Source organism: Pyrgilauda ruficollis, unplaced genomic scaffold (assembly GCF_017590135.1).
Source record: "Pyrgilauda ruficollis isolate IOZ18807 unplaced genomic scaffold, ASM1759013v1 scaffold27, whole genome shotgun sequence".
Lineage (NCBI taxonomy): Eukaryota > Metazoa > Chordata > Aves > Passeriformes > Passeridae > Pyrgilauda > Pyrgilauda ruficollis.
Window position 1 is genome coordinate 3920379 of NW_024524044.1, and position 15643 is coordinate 3936021.

Here is a 15643-nt window from a genome sequence, read left to right on the forward strand (position 1 = left end):
TCCGCTGCCCGTTGTTGCGATGCCACAAGCGCTGACAAAGGCCAGCCGGGCGCGAGGCCGCGGTGACAGCCGGGCACCGCAGACGAACGGGGAAAGCCAGCGCAGCCGGCGGGGAGGGCTCAGCGCCCACCGAGCGGCTGCCAGGGCGAGGGGCAGGGGCTGCCGGAGGGCGCCCACCCCGAGCCCGACCCGCGGGTCCCCGGGTCTCGGTACGGCTCCGGCCGCCGGCGCGGCCCGCGGGGCGTGTCCCGGGCAGCCCCGCTCCGCCCCGGCCCGGCCCGGCGGGGCAGCGGCGGCGGACGGGGCAGGGCCGGGCCGGAGCCGCGCAGCGGCGGCAGCGCCATGGGGCTGGAGACGGAGAAAGTGGACACCCGCATCTTCATGGACGACGACGACAGCTTCCCGCGGAGCGGCGGCCCCGCGCTGTCGGACGCGGAGAAGTGCGCGGAGGACGAGCTGGACCGCGACCCCCACGGGCTGAACTCCCACCTGCAGGTGCGGGCCGGGCCGGGCCGGGCCGGGCCGGGCCGGGGGCGGGCGGGGCCGGGGCCGGGGCCGGGGCCGGTGCTCGGGTCCTCGGCGAGGGGCGTCCCCCGCGGGCTCCCCGGGCCCCGGCTCCCCGTGACGGTAGAGCCTCCTCTTGTTCCAGCTGGGGTTCGAGGATGTGATCGCGGAGCCCGAGCTCACCCACTCCTTCGACAAGGTCTGGATCTGCAGCCACGCTCTGTTTGAGCTCAGCAAGTATGTGATCTACAAGGTCCTGACTCTGGTCCTCGCCATTCCGATGGCCCTGGTTGTGGGGATCGTTTTCGCGACGCTCAGCTGCCTCCACATCTGGTAAGGGCGTGCTGTGTCCGGGCTCTGCCGACAGCCCCGCAGAACCCTTCTCTAGCATTCATTACTGCCCAGCCACCGGGCGCCGACTTTACACTGCTAGCCAGATCAGCTAATATCAGCTGCTTTATTTCTAAAGGAACAGAAAAGGAAACATTGCTTTCTCTGTGATTCAGTTCCCTGCCTCGGTTTTACCAGCGGTCTGTCATGACTATATAAGCTCCTTGGGGCAGAGAGCCTGTGTTCCCACTTGGACAGCACCTACAGCAATGCATTCCAGCCTTGGCTGGCTTCTGCAGTGATAATAGTGACTGAATTTGTTTTCTAAACTGAAGTGCAGAATTTGTTCAAATGTGCGTTTTAAATTAATTATGTAGGCAGAAATATAACACCTGAAGTTATTACTAGCTTCTTAGTACCGTTACCTCTTTCATTGTTTTTCTCACAGACTGAAGAAAGCTTTTGAGGGCCCAGCTGGCTCTATGTTACTGCCATAAAATGTAGTGCCAGTGCCTTGCATCTGGTGCATAGCTATCTTTAGATGCAGTGCTCCAAAACCCTCCCACCTAAGCAAAAAACCCTGCTGAGCTCTGGCCATGGCACAAGTTCACAGGCAAATACACCGGCCATCCAAGTCACAGCAAACCTGTGTACTTTAAGCATAATATGATCACAAAATATCAGGAAGAGTACTTTGGGACCAAAGGAAGATGATGGTGGAGAACCAGGAAAGGCAAGGAGTATAATGATGTTGAGGAAAGAACTGACAATCCAAAAGGCTGTAGAGGAAGGCATGAATGCAGATTATTGACATTATTTCTGCAAACCGGGATTTTCCGTATACATGAGTTTTGGATAAAGTTTAATTTGATTTGGTTAACACTGGAATCCTTTTCCTTTTATCAAGGAAAACAGAATACAGAAACTGGAAGTGAACTCAAAACCCTAGGAATACATTGATTATCTGAACTTGTGGTGGCAATCTCATGGGTGCAGATTTCAGTTTTTGGAAGTACAATGGAAGCTTGTGTTGGTCACATTGTCCAGCCGCTTTGAAAACTGATTAACTTGAATTTTGGAACAGAGTGTTTGCATAATATCCAAAGGAGTTGCCGTGCAGTTTAGGGATGCCCACTTGCTATATCTCTTGTTCCCAAATTGTTACAAACAAACAGTTCACAGGCATAGTGTTGCCCAGATTTTTAGATTTGTCAGCTGTCTCTCTGCCATAGTGTGCAGTGTGACTGCAAAAGGGTATGGTGAGTATATATAGGTTTCCAGTAGTGAAATATCTGCGGAAAAATTAATCAATGACAAATTTATTAAAACTGTAGTACTTTTTTTTGTGCTTCAGAAGGATCTTGTATCTGAATTTCACAGACTGGATACAGGATTTTACTGATGCAGGACTCAGAGGTCAGTTACTATTTATGCACGTAGTCCCTAGTGACTATCTCAGGAACTGTGGGTTCCCAGTACATGTGAAATAGTACTGTCTGAATGTAGCACTTCACTTGAAAAGTTTCTCTCAACTTTCTGTGAACACACTTGCTTCCCCAACAAATCATTTTCTTTGCCCAGGTTCATTGTCAACATAGAATTCATCTTTGGTTTTGATCTTCCTTGCACCTGGGATGGATGTGAAAGAATCACATAACTCAGTAGTGCTATCTGCATCCCCTTGGACTCCATCCAGTGCTACCATCCAAAGGCAATACTGCCTCATATTCCCACAAACTCAAGCTGGATTTGTTCCGACACAAAGGTGGAACACACTGAGACTAAGTTGGCATCTCTAAGTTGTCACCTCTTCATATTCCAGATGTCATGCGAGTGAGGAGTTCAGTGTTGCTGCATTTGAGAGGGTAGTGCAAAAGCAGTGCGCATTTAAAGGCCCTAAATACAGGGTACTAGTTCCCTTGTAGTCCCATTGGGTCTGAAAAAAAAAAAAAACTCCTTGTTTTGTACATGAAAGAAAGGGAATTCCATTATAACTCTGTCTTCAGCTGTTTAAATGTCATGGGAAACCTGGGGCAAACCTGCCTTAGCTGCCACTAAGAGTCTCTGTGCTTCACTTTTATCATCCAAACCAGTGAGGTGATGATGCTGATGTGTTGTAAGGGAGCCTTTTCTGGGGCTAAATTCAAAAGTGTTTCAACAACTTCTGGAGGTGCTCAAGCAGAATGCTCTGTTGATGTCACGCATGCTGTTGCAGTTTCATCAGCGTGTTAAAAATCCACATAAGTCTAACTTAGCATGTCTCATGCTCAAGGATGCCTTGTGAATTGCCCCATCACACCATATCACACCTGATAGTAAATGTTGTCTCTCACCTGCAAAAAGAAAGCTAAGAAAAAGTATAGTAATACAACTAATTTTCATTTTTGACCATAAAGGTGGAGCATATTGTGTTCCCAAAACGGCTGCTTGAGCCAGAATCTGGTTTCACACTACCCAGTAAAAGATAGTGATGGGCTGAACCTGGGCCAGCTAGCAGGCTGATGTTCCACTTACAAGCCAGTTCAAGGAAGTCAACTTCACATTTTCCTTTATTGATGGCTGTCATTCTCACCAGAGTATACAGGCCACACTGAGTTGTGACATCTTTCTGTGGAATTAGCAAGCTTTTAAATATGTCCTGAGATTGTAGCTCTTAAGGTTATTGATTTTTGAACATGAACAGAACATTTCTGGCTTTACAGGTAGCTCAAGCAAAATTGTTATATTTTTTGTAGATGAGTGACTGATTCTTGTTCCAAGACACATGTTTGCAACCTCTTGGAAATTAACACTTGAATGTCATATATGCTTTTTTGTAGTCCTATCAAAATAACATTCTAGTACTTTGCATATTTACACTAAGAATCAATGATCCATAACTTGAGCCTTGGATCTGAGATGGGCTCACTCAGCTCCGTACATCATAGGCTAAAGCCGTAGGTATTCACAGCGCTTCTCCACTTGAGCTTCCATTCACAGTGCTAAGACAGAGCCATAGACTTACATGAAAAGCAGATATGGACATGCATTATTTCTTACCTTTTTGTATTCTACAACTTCATTTATATAACTGCTGCTATCACATTCAACCCTAAAACCATGTCCCTTGACTGCTTAAAATCGAAATAAATTACACTACAGCTAGGAAGGCCTACCTTATAATCAGGTGGTGCTGTCTTGATGCTCTTCTTTGATGTCCAGTACATATCCCTTGGTTTAGGAAAAGGAAGTATGTGGATGATGCCTTGCTTCTTTTTTAGTAGTTTTATCTTTTCCAGTCTGGAATACATAATATTTTATTTTAATGTACTTCAAATACTGTGTATGAATTGTGAAAAGGCATTGGTGGTTATCTGTTGCCTCACTTGTCCCAATGGTTAATGGCATGCAACAAGAAACTATACAACTGCTAGGTAATTTTTAGTTATCTTTTCACAATGCTTGCTTGTACTGTAGAGCCTTACAAGACTTAATTCACAATCATGATGTAGTACATGGAGTTAGATAATTTAAGCACAGAAACATAGAGCAATTGAAAAATAGTATTAAGACGTGTCTGAGATTCCATTCTGAAAAACATTACAGGAGAAGGTGTGATTCTTCACTTTGGAGCCAGAATCTGAATTAATGGTGCATGACTACTCCAACATTGTTGCCCAAGTCTGTAAAAACTTGATTCTCATTATCAGTGGGAATTAAACTGTGCCCTGCCTTGTCCAAGAGGTGTTTGGTTCTTGACAGTGTTCATTCAGGGCTTAGCAAGAAGAAAAAGTAACATGAGCAAAAGAGAGAAAAGTTGAGGGGTATAATTTTGTAGATGTCATGCCTTGAACAGAATAAAGAGAAAATAGGATAGGAGGGAAAAAATTGAGTAATTGGCACTTTTCAGTTCAACAGTTCCCAAAAGACACAACTCATCCCACTTGGTCGAAGGAGGGGTATTTTATATTATATATACATAGCAAGACTCAACAAGAGGTCATATAGGTGCCTGTCTTCAGCTTAGATGACAAATTCAACAGACCTTTCATTTTCTTCCCAATGTGGTATTACATGGTAACATTAGCAGTACCAGTAGGGCATCAGGGTAGCTGCCATGTCTGTGAATAGAAGTGCAGACCAGGCTAAATCCACAGCAAAGGATGGGTACATTATATTTGTCAGGTCACAAAAACAAATACGTGGCTTCTAATGGCATGTGATTATTAATTTTTAAGTGTGACTGGTCACTCCACAGAAAGCACATTGCACCCTCAGATAACCTGGAAATATCACACTGTCGGATAAGATATCCTGTGCAGGACGGGACACAGACTTGTACACATGTAAATACACACATAATTTAAAACTTAGAAAATACCTTTTATGACTCACCTTGGTGTAAAGGATTTTCTTCTCTGAGGAAAGAGGTTTGAGTAATTGTTCTATAAGTAGATGGGCTTTTATTTTAAAATTGAAAGTTATTTACATTAATTAGCTTTGGTTGCTGTTATGTCTCGTGTATCCTCCTATGGATTCAGCCTACATTGGGTTTTGCATGCATTTACCATAAATTTAAAAATTTAATAATAAGTGCTTAAAGATTATAAAACATTACCAAAACATTTTAATATTTCTTAAGATTATCAAAATAGATTGAGTTCCACTAATCAAAATAGGTTGAGTTCCAGTGTGAATGACCTCTACAGCAATTTCAAGTACTATGATCACTGCTTCTCCAGCCTTCTACATCTTTCTGTAAATCTTCTGCATATTGTGATATTTGTTTCATTTGTATTTTGTGTGATCCTGTCAACAGAGAGTCCAAAAGAAATGTGTTTTCTGCTTCTCTCCAGTTCAGTTGGGTTTTAAAAAAATCAGGCCAAATTGGTTATAGATGCTATCAAAGGAACGATTACATTGTCCTTATAAACTATCTGAAATGGAAAAGAGGTAAAGTCAGCACAAACAAAATAGCCATTTCTGGTGCTTTCCCTGTGTTGCTTGGAAAAATAGCCTTTTTTTTTTTTGTTTTGTTTTGTTTGCATTATTGATGTTTCTCAGCTGTATTCTAACAGGTTAATGCCTAATTTTTCATTCTATGAATTATCTATTCTATATGCAGTGATATTATAGGTGGTTATAAACACATCGTTTACAGAGTTTGGTTTAAAACTAGAGGCACAATTTTCCAGTAATGCTCACAGTGCTATATGGGGTGTTTCAGCAGAGACAAAAGAGAAGGTTTTAGAAAAACTATTCTTGTTTAAATCCATCTGGGCTAGCTTTGAGTAGAGCATTTATGTACTAGAATATGGCTTGCATTGTATGACCAAAGCTGTTAGATAAACACTGAAAATAATTAATTTTGATTCTGTACATTTCTAACCTTCAAAAAATTTTAAATGTGGTAGGTTTTTTCTACTATGTTAATCTGAGGAGTATGCATTGTAAATACACAGCAACTTTTTTTCAGACTTATGATGAAATATTAAATTAGGCATTTTCTGTCATTCCAGTCAAAATCAGTGAAAGTTCTGCAGTGCAATTATGCAAATGCAAGACTGGGAACTTAAATTTTGAATGCAACAGTAAAGTAGAACAGAGTTTATTATCATTGTCAAAAGAATCAATAGCTTCTTTTACCTAGTTTAGGACTAAACATGTTCAGTATGGTAGAGAGACTTATTTAAAACCTTGTGCTATTAGAACTTCAGTATTATTTATGTATACATTTAGTTTTTCTGCACCCAAGTAAGAACAGCTTAGTGAAATGACCAGAGGTTTAGGCCAGTAAATGATTAAGGAAGGAGAATAACTTAAAATATTGTGGTCAGTTGTCAGGTATCCGCTGGCCCTCCTGAGCTGCCCGTCTGTGCGCTTCTGGCTCTCCTCCACTGTTAGCATGCTTGGCTCAAGCCACCAGTAGTGACATTGCTTTGGAATTGGCACACATGGAGAGCAATCCCCAGATGCTTACCAAAGCTCAGGAGATGAAAGCACAATGCTTAGTAGTATGCACCCTTAGTGAATAAAAAGATCTTATCCCCTGATAAGGAATTCTGACCATATTCTAATGTTCATTTCTCACTCACAAATGAAGAACTTTATAGGATCAGCCCATTTTTCTGAGATGTGGCATGTACCTGTATTGTAATAGTCTGATGTAACTGGATATTGCCTCCGTTTCTGTTTTACTGTAGCATCTCGTAACAGGAATGGGTAGGAATGAGACACCAGTGGTGTGATGTGCATGCATGCCTGTGCACTTGTGTGTGCCTGTGAGACAGACAGATAAAAGAAACACCAGAAGAGGCAGCAGGGCAAGAACAGATTGTAAAGGCTGTTTCCAGTAAATCAAATCTGGGGAACATAGTGTTTCTGTCAACCTCTAAAGACCCACATTCAGATATGACCGCCGCACAAGTGAGTCCTTAGGGGATGACTGCTCTTCAGCCACAGTGGGTGGCAGCAGGGCTATGGCAGATCACATGCACCAGCCCTGCCAGGACCAGGGAGAGACAGCAAAAGTTCATCATTCTAAATGGCATGTAAAGAAATTGCCAGTTAGCAAACAGAGACACAACGAAAAGAAACCTGGTGTCTGCACTCCCATGTTGCATACAAATGATTCTCCCAGAGGACCACGTGCATATGCAGGTGTGAGGGCTTGAGCAAACAAAATTGATGGAGAATGACTGCAAGAAAGTGGAGTCAAGTTGCTTAAATATTTCTATTTATAATATGAAGTTATAAAAGGTAAAGAACCACTTCTCTTCCATAAGATGTCACACTTGTGTTTCGTTATCCTGATTTCCCTGTGCTGTTGCAGCACCAGTCTTCAAACTTTTCATTTTCTCTTTTGCAGGGTTGTGGTGCCATTTGTGAAAACCTGTCTCATGGTCCTGCCTTCAGTGCAAACTGTATGGAAGAGCCTGACAGATGTTTTTGTTGTGCCATTCTTTCAGAGCCTAGGCCGGTGCTTTGCCATGGTTAATATACGCCTGGACCAAGAGTAAACATCAGAGATGTGACACTGCTGTAGCTGTAGCTGGTGTTATACTTTGCTAACCTAACATACAAGCACTTACCATTCATTCCAAACTGAAATTGCAATGGCTGGTTTAAGTGGGAACATGCTGTTTTTATTAAAACTCATTTATTATCAGGGAGATCCATTTAAGAATTAATAGGCAGTTTTCATAGCTCACTATTTTAACAACTGAGTGATCGTGGAGTATATTGGCAACACTTTATTTTAATGGTAGGTTGATTGGTAGATTACAGGAGAATTCTCATGGAGGACTAAAAGCCACCAGAGTGATAATGATTGGTGTTATTGCTATAAATAAATAAATGAATAGGCTGTGATACCTTAGACAAAACTGATCTCTAGGGTTTCACACTGACTTTACTGCAGTTCCACCAGGGATCATTTTTGGCCTCGCTATGCAGAATGATAAACCCAGTCCTCTGTTATCAGCAGTTAAAGTGAACGTGACTCATTGCATAAACATACAGGGAAAGGAACTGTTGTGTAATTCTCCTATATTGGGGGGAGGGGGGAAGCTCCCCAGAAGTTTATCCCTTAAAATAAGGTGTTAGCTAATGACCTGTAACATTAGCTAATCTGTATATTTTATTTAATGAGAGATTAACTTTGCTGTATATTTTGTACCTTTGTAAATTACAGTTGATCAGGTTTTTATGAAGCATAGTTTCTCTAGTATTTGAATTCTAACCAACTTGTTAAGCAGCAAGTGAGACACTGCAAAAATTATTTTAGATAACTAAAATTTCTTTTTCTAAATTAAGTAGATTTTGAGTATTGCTGTGCAATTCTAATATATTAATTATATATGATTGTAAAAGCAAAGATTATATGTGTTTCTATACACAATAATGCAAAAAACTTATCTGTTTATGCAAAAGAAATATCTGTTTATGAGAAATAGTTTTTATTAAAAATTGGGTGTAATAAATGCTACCCTGCCTATTTCTGTATATTATTGGTGTGAACATTGTGATATTTAAAGCAATAGACACTATGCTAGCACTTTAACTAGGTAGCAAGCTCTTGTAGAAGGCAAGTGAATGTACTTGGTATCCTTGTCTAATTCCCCTAACCTATTGACTTGACTCTCTCTGTTAGTTTCTTACTATTTCAAGACCTAACCCCTGAAAAAGACCCTTCTTTCTTCTGCACCTAATATGACTTTTTAAACCCGAATAACATAAAATGTGCAGAGGTACATTAAAATTACATTAGCCTTCTGGTGGGCTTATGCTGCTGTTTTATTTAAATACAGATGGTAAGTTGCAATTGTAAAATGTTTGTATGATTTGGAATGTAATTTTCTAAAATGTCTCAAATTTCGTATCAAACAAGAGATATCTAATAAAATAATAAAATTTCAGCTGTTTCCCATTTTCAATTTCATTTTTTTTCAGATTTTTCAGCTTTTAAACAAACTCTTAAAATGCCAAACACCATAGAGTACTATGCAGTTCTTCCAAAACATCTGAGAGATAAAGAAATGGATGAGTATCAATACAATTCCCCTATTATCAACTGCATTTAATGTATTTATAGTAGAAAATTACATATCTCTGTGTGCAGTTAAGCCCATACAGAATGATTGCTATCTCTGAAGTAGGTCTCTCTGCAGAATTTCGGCAACATTCAAAATAATGCTTAATGCTTTTTACGGGTGCACGCTTTCTTTACAGATGAGATGCAGAATTTTCCTTTTCTTGTCTGTTGGCCTGTTAAAGCTACCTGGATATTCTTTGTAAATTAAGAACATCTTTGCATGTTAAAGGTATTTTTAGCATTTGTGCCATTTAGAGAGGGATTCATATGGCTTTAAAAAACTGGATCTTAATGATTAGTGCCCATGGAAACTGCTCTTGTTCTTTTTTTATTCTGCAAGAAGTTAGCTTGTTTTTCAGATGTGTTCTTCAAAATACCTTTCTTGTGTTAAAAATGGAAATAACGCTTTTGAAAATAAAAATTGGCCAGGCTAGGCTTGAACTCTTTTGAGAGTTATTTTCTTTTACAGCGTCCAAGGACTTTTACAAAGATATTTTCCACTGAAAAATATCCCCTTGATGAATTCATTTAAAAGAGAAAAAGAAAATAAATCAATCAGTACTAGTTCTTGTGTCTAAAAGGAGTCCTATAAAAGCCTAAGCTTTGAAGGAACCCAAGTCTGCAATTCAAGATTTGAGAATGAGGCCATTCCCCAGAGAAAGATGTATCATTTTATGGTATGCATTTCTGGATATATGCATTCTTAAATAGCTTACTGAAGTCAGCTGGCTCTAGCTACCACAATTAAGTGGAATGGTTTGGTTTGTTCTTATTTTGATTTAGACTTGTCATTGATTAGTTCTTTACACCATTTCTCTAGCTGCTACAAGACTCAAGCAAGCTTGTAATTAAAGCTCTTCATTTCTTAGATATTTATAGCAATATCTTTCTCTGGAACAGGTGTGCCCTTACTATCAGGAAATAAAAAGTGCACTCTCAGACTTCGGGTAAAATATTGGATGCTTGGCAAATACTCATATTTTGTCCATAAAAGGAGTGGAAGGAAGTAGAAATATTTACAGACTCTCCAATACTCAGGTGTGAGTCTGCCCCAGGCAACTCTGGCAGGCAAGTATTCCCAGGGTTTTATGGTTCTGACATACATCCTGAAGGTCTGGCACAGCGTATACTGTGAATAGCTCACAGCACTGTTGGACAGTGGACTGAATGGGAGCTGGCTCTGAACTGTGCTCTTCGATGTAGGAGCAGGTTTGTTCCAATTTCTTTGAAATGTGGACAAACTGTCCCTTAAAAGCAACTTACAAATGAGAATTTAGGCTAAGGAGTCCAGAAACTGAATCTCATTGTCTGCAACAAATGTAAGAAAATTTATGCCCAATTCAGATTATTTTCATGTATCTTTGTGTCTGTGGAATGGGGAAAATGTTATTGCTCATACCAAGAGTAGATTTTCCATCATCATGGTACAGCTATTACAAATAATAAGTGTGAGGTGTTATGATTCCAGCCTGTCTCTTGTTACTTCAGACCTTAGGTCTACAACCATGAACTGGAAACTCAGTTCTGACTTGCAAAATATTTCAGCATCTTGTTTTTCCTGAAGATCACAACTAACATTCAGAACTCACCCTGGATTTTTGTTTATGGACTTCTTAATTTTAATTCACAGAGAAGTTTAACCTACCTACTTATGAGAGCTGTTTCCTAAAATGCTCCTAATCTGATTGTGGAACTTTTATCTTTCACCACCCTAGTAGTTCACCATATAAAATGAAAGAAATTCTTAACAGAAACTTTGATGTATTAGTAAATGAAGAGCCTGTTCCCACCTATCCAAAAAGTTCACTTAAGCACTCACTTACTAAAAAGTTCAGAACATCCCTGCAGCTCTGGGACCTCAGACCACACACTCGTATAAAGTGGAAGCCAAAGAATGGTAAGTTCTTTATTTTTACAGGGTGTGATCATTCCCCCACCTGCAGAGATAAAACTATTGCTGTTATTAGCTCTTTTAACAAAACATGGAAAAATACATCTGTTTGGGGGTTTTTTTAAATAAAAATGCAAATTGAACAAGGTCAAACACCAGACACTTTACCAGTGTTGTCTGTTGTCTATGCTCATGAAAATTAGAGTTGAAGGCCTCCAGAAATACTGTACTGGCAGTTAGGCATTAAAATTGGAGGCTCTTTCTTCATTCAGGGATTTACAAATTAGGCTAATTAATAAAGACTAATTGTAGCTTGGTGACACTAATCTTCCTAAGCTTATTGTAGAAAAGGAAAACATCTTCTGAGAGGCAATTCAGAGGAGCTAATAATTTGAATCATCCTCTAGAGACAAGAGTCTGTACTGATTAGTGTAAAATATTGGGCTGGGCTTGGCTTGGTTTCTTTGCTACAGAAAAAGTTGTATTTGCTGCAGAATTGGGAAGGCCGATGGAAGCAACTAGAGTTTCATAAAAGTAGTGGGGCAGGTTCTTCTCTACACCCTTCTCTCACAACCTGATGCCAGGGGTGAGTGTCACCTGTGTTAGACATTCAGTTTCAGCTGTTGTTTATCTTCCCCTTCCAACTGCAAGTGGGAGAAAGAAGGACTCCTTCACATAGCACTGAATCAGACCCTACTTAAAGACACTCAGATGGAATAAAATATAGATATTCACTTTTATTTCAAACCTTGAGGAAGGTTTGTCTATTTTTCCAGCTGTCTCAGCTCAATAAGAGCTGCCTTTTCACCCCATGTACCTGATTTTGCTTTTATATTTTACACTATTAAAGCTATTACAATGGTACACTATCAGCTAGGATTTACCAGCCAATGCTTAGGTAGAGAAGCAGAGTGACAAAAAACCCATCCTGCATAAGCCTTAAGGAGTGGGTATTCAAGTGCCATTAATGAGACAAATTCTCATAGTCTGATATTTTCTATAAAACACATGAACATTTAATAATATGGTAGAACTGGAAGAATGGTACAGAACAGCATTGCCATAGACCACTGTTCATGATCCAGCTCAGTTTTCAAGGTATCTGATATTGCACAGGGTATCAAAAGAGGGACTTGGTTTGCGCTGGGTCTTGCAGAATTAAAGCTTTCAATCTATTTGCCTCTCCAGTCAAGGCAGTTACAACCTATCTAGATAAAGACCTACAGAGGTTAGCCCTAATAAAAGATATACACACCTACTACAGGATTGAGATGAGAAAAAGTAATGCATTTTGATCCAAAACTGTAATCCCTGCCCAGCTGCCACCCATCAGGAACGTGTCTGAACTCAGAAGGCACCTCCCTTTCCCATAACCCCCCACAACAATACCTACAGTTTTACTTTTGTCATGCCCAGAACTGCCCTTATTTGAGCAGCTTTGCATCTTAGTCACATCTAAGCCGTCAGAACCCCAAAAGAAGGGGGGCCTTAGACTCCTCAAAATATACTTAACTGCCTATCAGCAGAATAAGGTACTTCCCAAAATACACTTTCCCAGGAGTGAGTCGAAATGCAGCAGCACACCTCAGGCAAAAATTGATTTCAGGTTTCTCAGGTGTTGATTTGAGTCTTCTAGCCCTTAGGCTATTGTGAAATGTTTTATGGCAGCATCACTTTCACATAAAATGAAATCACTCCTGTCTAGAGGTTGCGAGAAGGAAGGAATGTGAGAAGAGCTATCCATTTCTCCTGGTATAACTAATCCTTGGATTCAAGGCACAAACAGACCAAATACCAAATGTGTACATGAAGCTGCAGCCCTGTATACTGGGGCCAGGAGAACCTATCTCTATGGAAAAATTCTGATCTAGTGACTTATATTTTAAAATCCAGAAACCCTCGAGAGAGTTGGGACAGGATGACCACCATGAATCCTCCAGGACTACACGTCTTTAAATAATGACATAAGGAAAACATTGGCCTGGTTTATCCTATCCTAATGCTTGTTATCATGCAACAGGGTGAGATCTGTAGCATGACTGCTAAAAATTCAATGCAAACAGTTTTGGCAGCTAAGGCTTTCATCCAGCAAAACATACAAAACTGCTCATAAAAATATGTGGTTAAGCAGTTCTGCAGGAACAGAAGGCACACAAAAAAGCACTGATCTTTCACTCCTAAGCCTCAGGTTTTTAAGTGCTCTGCATACAGCAGGCTGCTCATGGACAGCCTCTGTTACCTGACAGCCTTGTTGGTGTTGAAACAACACATAAAGGAAACAGTTTCCCAGGGCTGATTTTGATCTTGCTGACACTGGAATATATCAGGAGAATTAATAATATCATAACTGGAATAACTACACAAGCTTAAAACGAAAAGGGGGGCGAGAAGTGGAGGAAGGAGGAGTGTTTGACACCAGATGAAGACACTCAGTGAGCAGTCATCCACATCCAGTTCAGTTTCATGACTCACTTTCTGACAGTTTTTGAGGGATTTTGTCCAATCTTTTTTTTTTTTTCCCTACCCATAACAAAACTTTTCCTCCCCTCAAAATGGATAAAATAAATCATAAATTACACATTATTTGCTCCAGGTTTAGAGCAAGTTTTCAACTGAGGTAATCCTAGGGTTTGAAATTTCAATTAAGGCAAGATTTTGGAGCAATAAAAACTTTTTAAAATTAGGTATGAAATGCCTAAGGCTGGTGTGATGAAGAAAGGCAGTGAGGTGGCCAACCAAGGTGGCATGTAGTCCTGCTTAGCGACTGACCTGCACTACTGAAGACACAGCTAAGCTCCATGAGAAGACTGGGTGGCATTTCCAAGGCCAGCTTGAGTGTCTACAATTTCTGGTAATTTCTGGCCACCCCTGGATAATCCATTCATAGTATCTGAGAAGGGGAATGGAGCCTTTGCACTTTCAGAAGATTTCTGCAGGCCTTTACTTGGCCCTTTCCCATTGAGCTATTACTCTTCCTCTGAGTGTAACAGGAGATGCTTGCAGAGATCCTGTGTGCATCCAGGCCAGGTCTCTGGCTGTTGAGTTGGTGTGCATTTCTCATACAGCAGTGCTAGAGGCAGCAGGCCATAGCTCCATCGCTCTCCATCTCTGCAGATGTAACTTGCTCACTCCTACATGTTGGTAGTACCCATGCTTTTTTCTGAGTAGGCTGTCTTCTTGGTATTCCAGCTCAAGAAAGCACTACCAACATTCATTTCGCTTTGTATGCAGCCTATTCTGGAATTCATCTCATAAAACTTAAAAATTCCACCAGTTTATGATATTATTCTAGCAGCAGTAGTGTTATGTGATTCAGAAATATTTTTTAAAGGGGACTGTGGTTCTGAGAAACTATTGCAGGATCAATTCAGCATTTCAAATCGACAAGTATCTCTCTTATTTCTCCTTTTTTAAAGTAATTCTTGAGATACAGAGTCATATTGAATGATGGATCAAAATGTTCTGATTAATGTGGAGGACAGTGACTAATTGAAAAATTTTCCTAGATATGAAAACAAAGAACTGTCTTGCAGGTTTTTTCAGATGGATAGAAAAATTTCAGAGTCTATGACTTTCAATACACTCATTTGGCTCCATATTCATACTCAAAAGCTTGGACAGGCAAAAATATTCTAATGATGGCTTAAGTGAATTATTGCATCAATAAAAATGTTACGTTTAAATATTACGACTAACTTGGAAAGTTGGAAATCTTCCATTCAAGGCATTTGTTCTAAAGTTTATGAACAATATAAAGTAAGGAAAGTTGACTGCTAACTGCTGTATCAGTAACACACATCCATGTGTACTGCATTTTCAACAGGTGCAGTTATTTACATCTGTGGTGTCTACATGCATCTTAGCCAGGGGCTTCTTCGAGGTCATTTCTCTGTTGAAGTGCCAAAGCCAAATATACTGTAGTTAGGAATTTTCTACTTCTGTTGCTGCAATTCTGTGCTAAATGGCATAACACTAAGGTCACAATTTTTCTGTTAATGTTATAAATCTGTCACCATAGTCTGATTTCCTAACACAAAACTAATGGCTCCAAACTCATGCACACACAAAAAAGTGAAATATACATTTTTTAAATGTATAGTGATGCTGCAACCTTAACCTGAGCCATCTTGAATACAGTGATGAATTTTTATATTTATACCGTTTACACCTACATATGTCCCTGAGCTTACAAAAAAACCTTGAGAACACAGCATGGCAAGACGGTGTCACACCATTCCCCCTTAAAAGTTAATCCCAGTGGTTAATATGCATGGCAGATATGCACGGATCAATCTCTTCTCAGGAAAAATAAAGCAGTGTTAAAGTGCAGAACTGTTAAATATTTG

At 40.2% G+C, this 15643-nt stretch overlaps 1 protein-coding gene across 1 annotated transcript; it reads left to right on the top strand.

Annotated features, from left to right (window-relative positions):
- The first annotated feature begins 267 nt into the window (after positions 1 to 267).
- CAV2 (caveolin 2) lies at positions 268 to 9847 on the top strand. Its single transcript, XM_041471485.1, has 3 exons — positions 268 to 495; positions 650 to 837; positions 7682 to 9847. The coding sequence occupies exons 1-3, from the start codon at positions 343 to 345 to the stop codon at positions 7830 to 7832; spliced, it is 492 nt and encodes a 163-aa protein (XP_041327419.1). The 5' UTR covers positions 268 to 342; the 3' UTR covers positions 7833 to 9847.
- The last annotated feature ends 5796 nt before the right edge of the window (positions 9848 to 15643 follow it).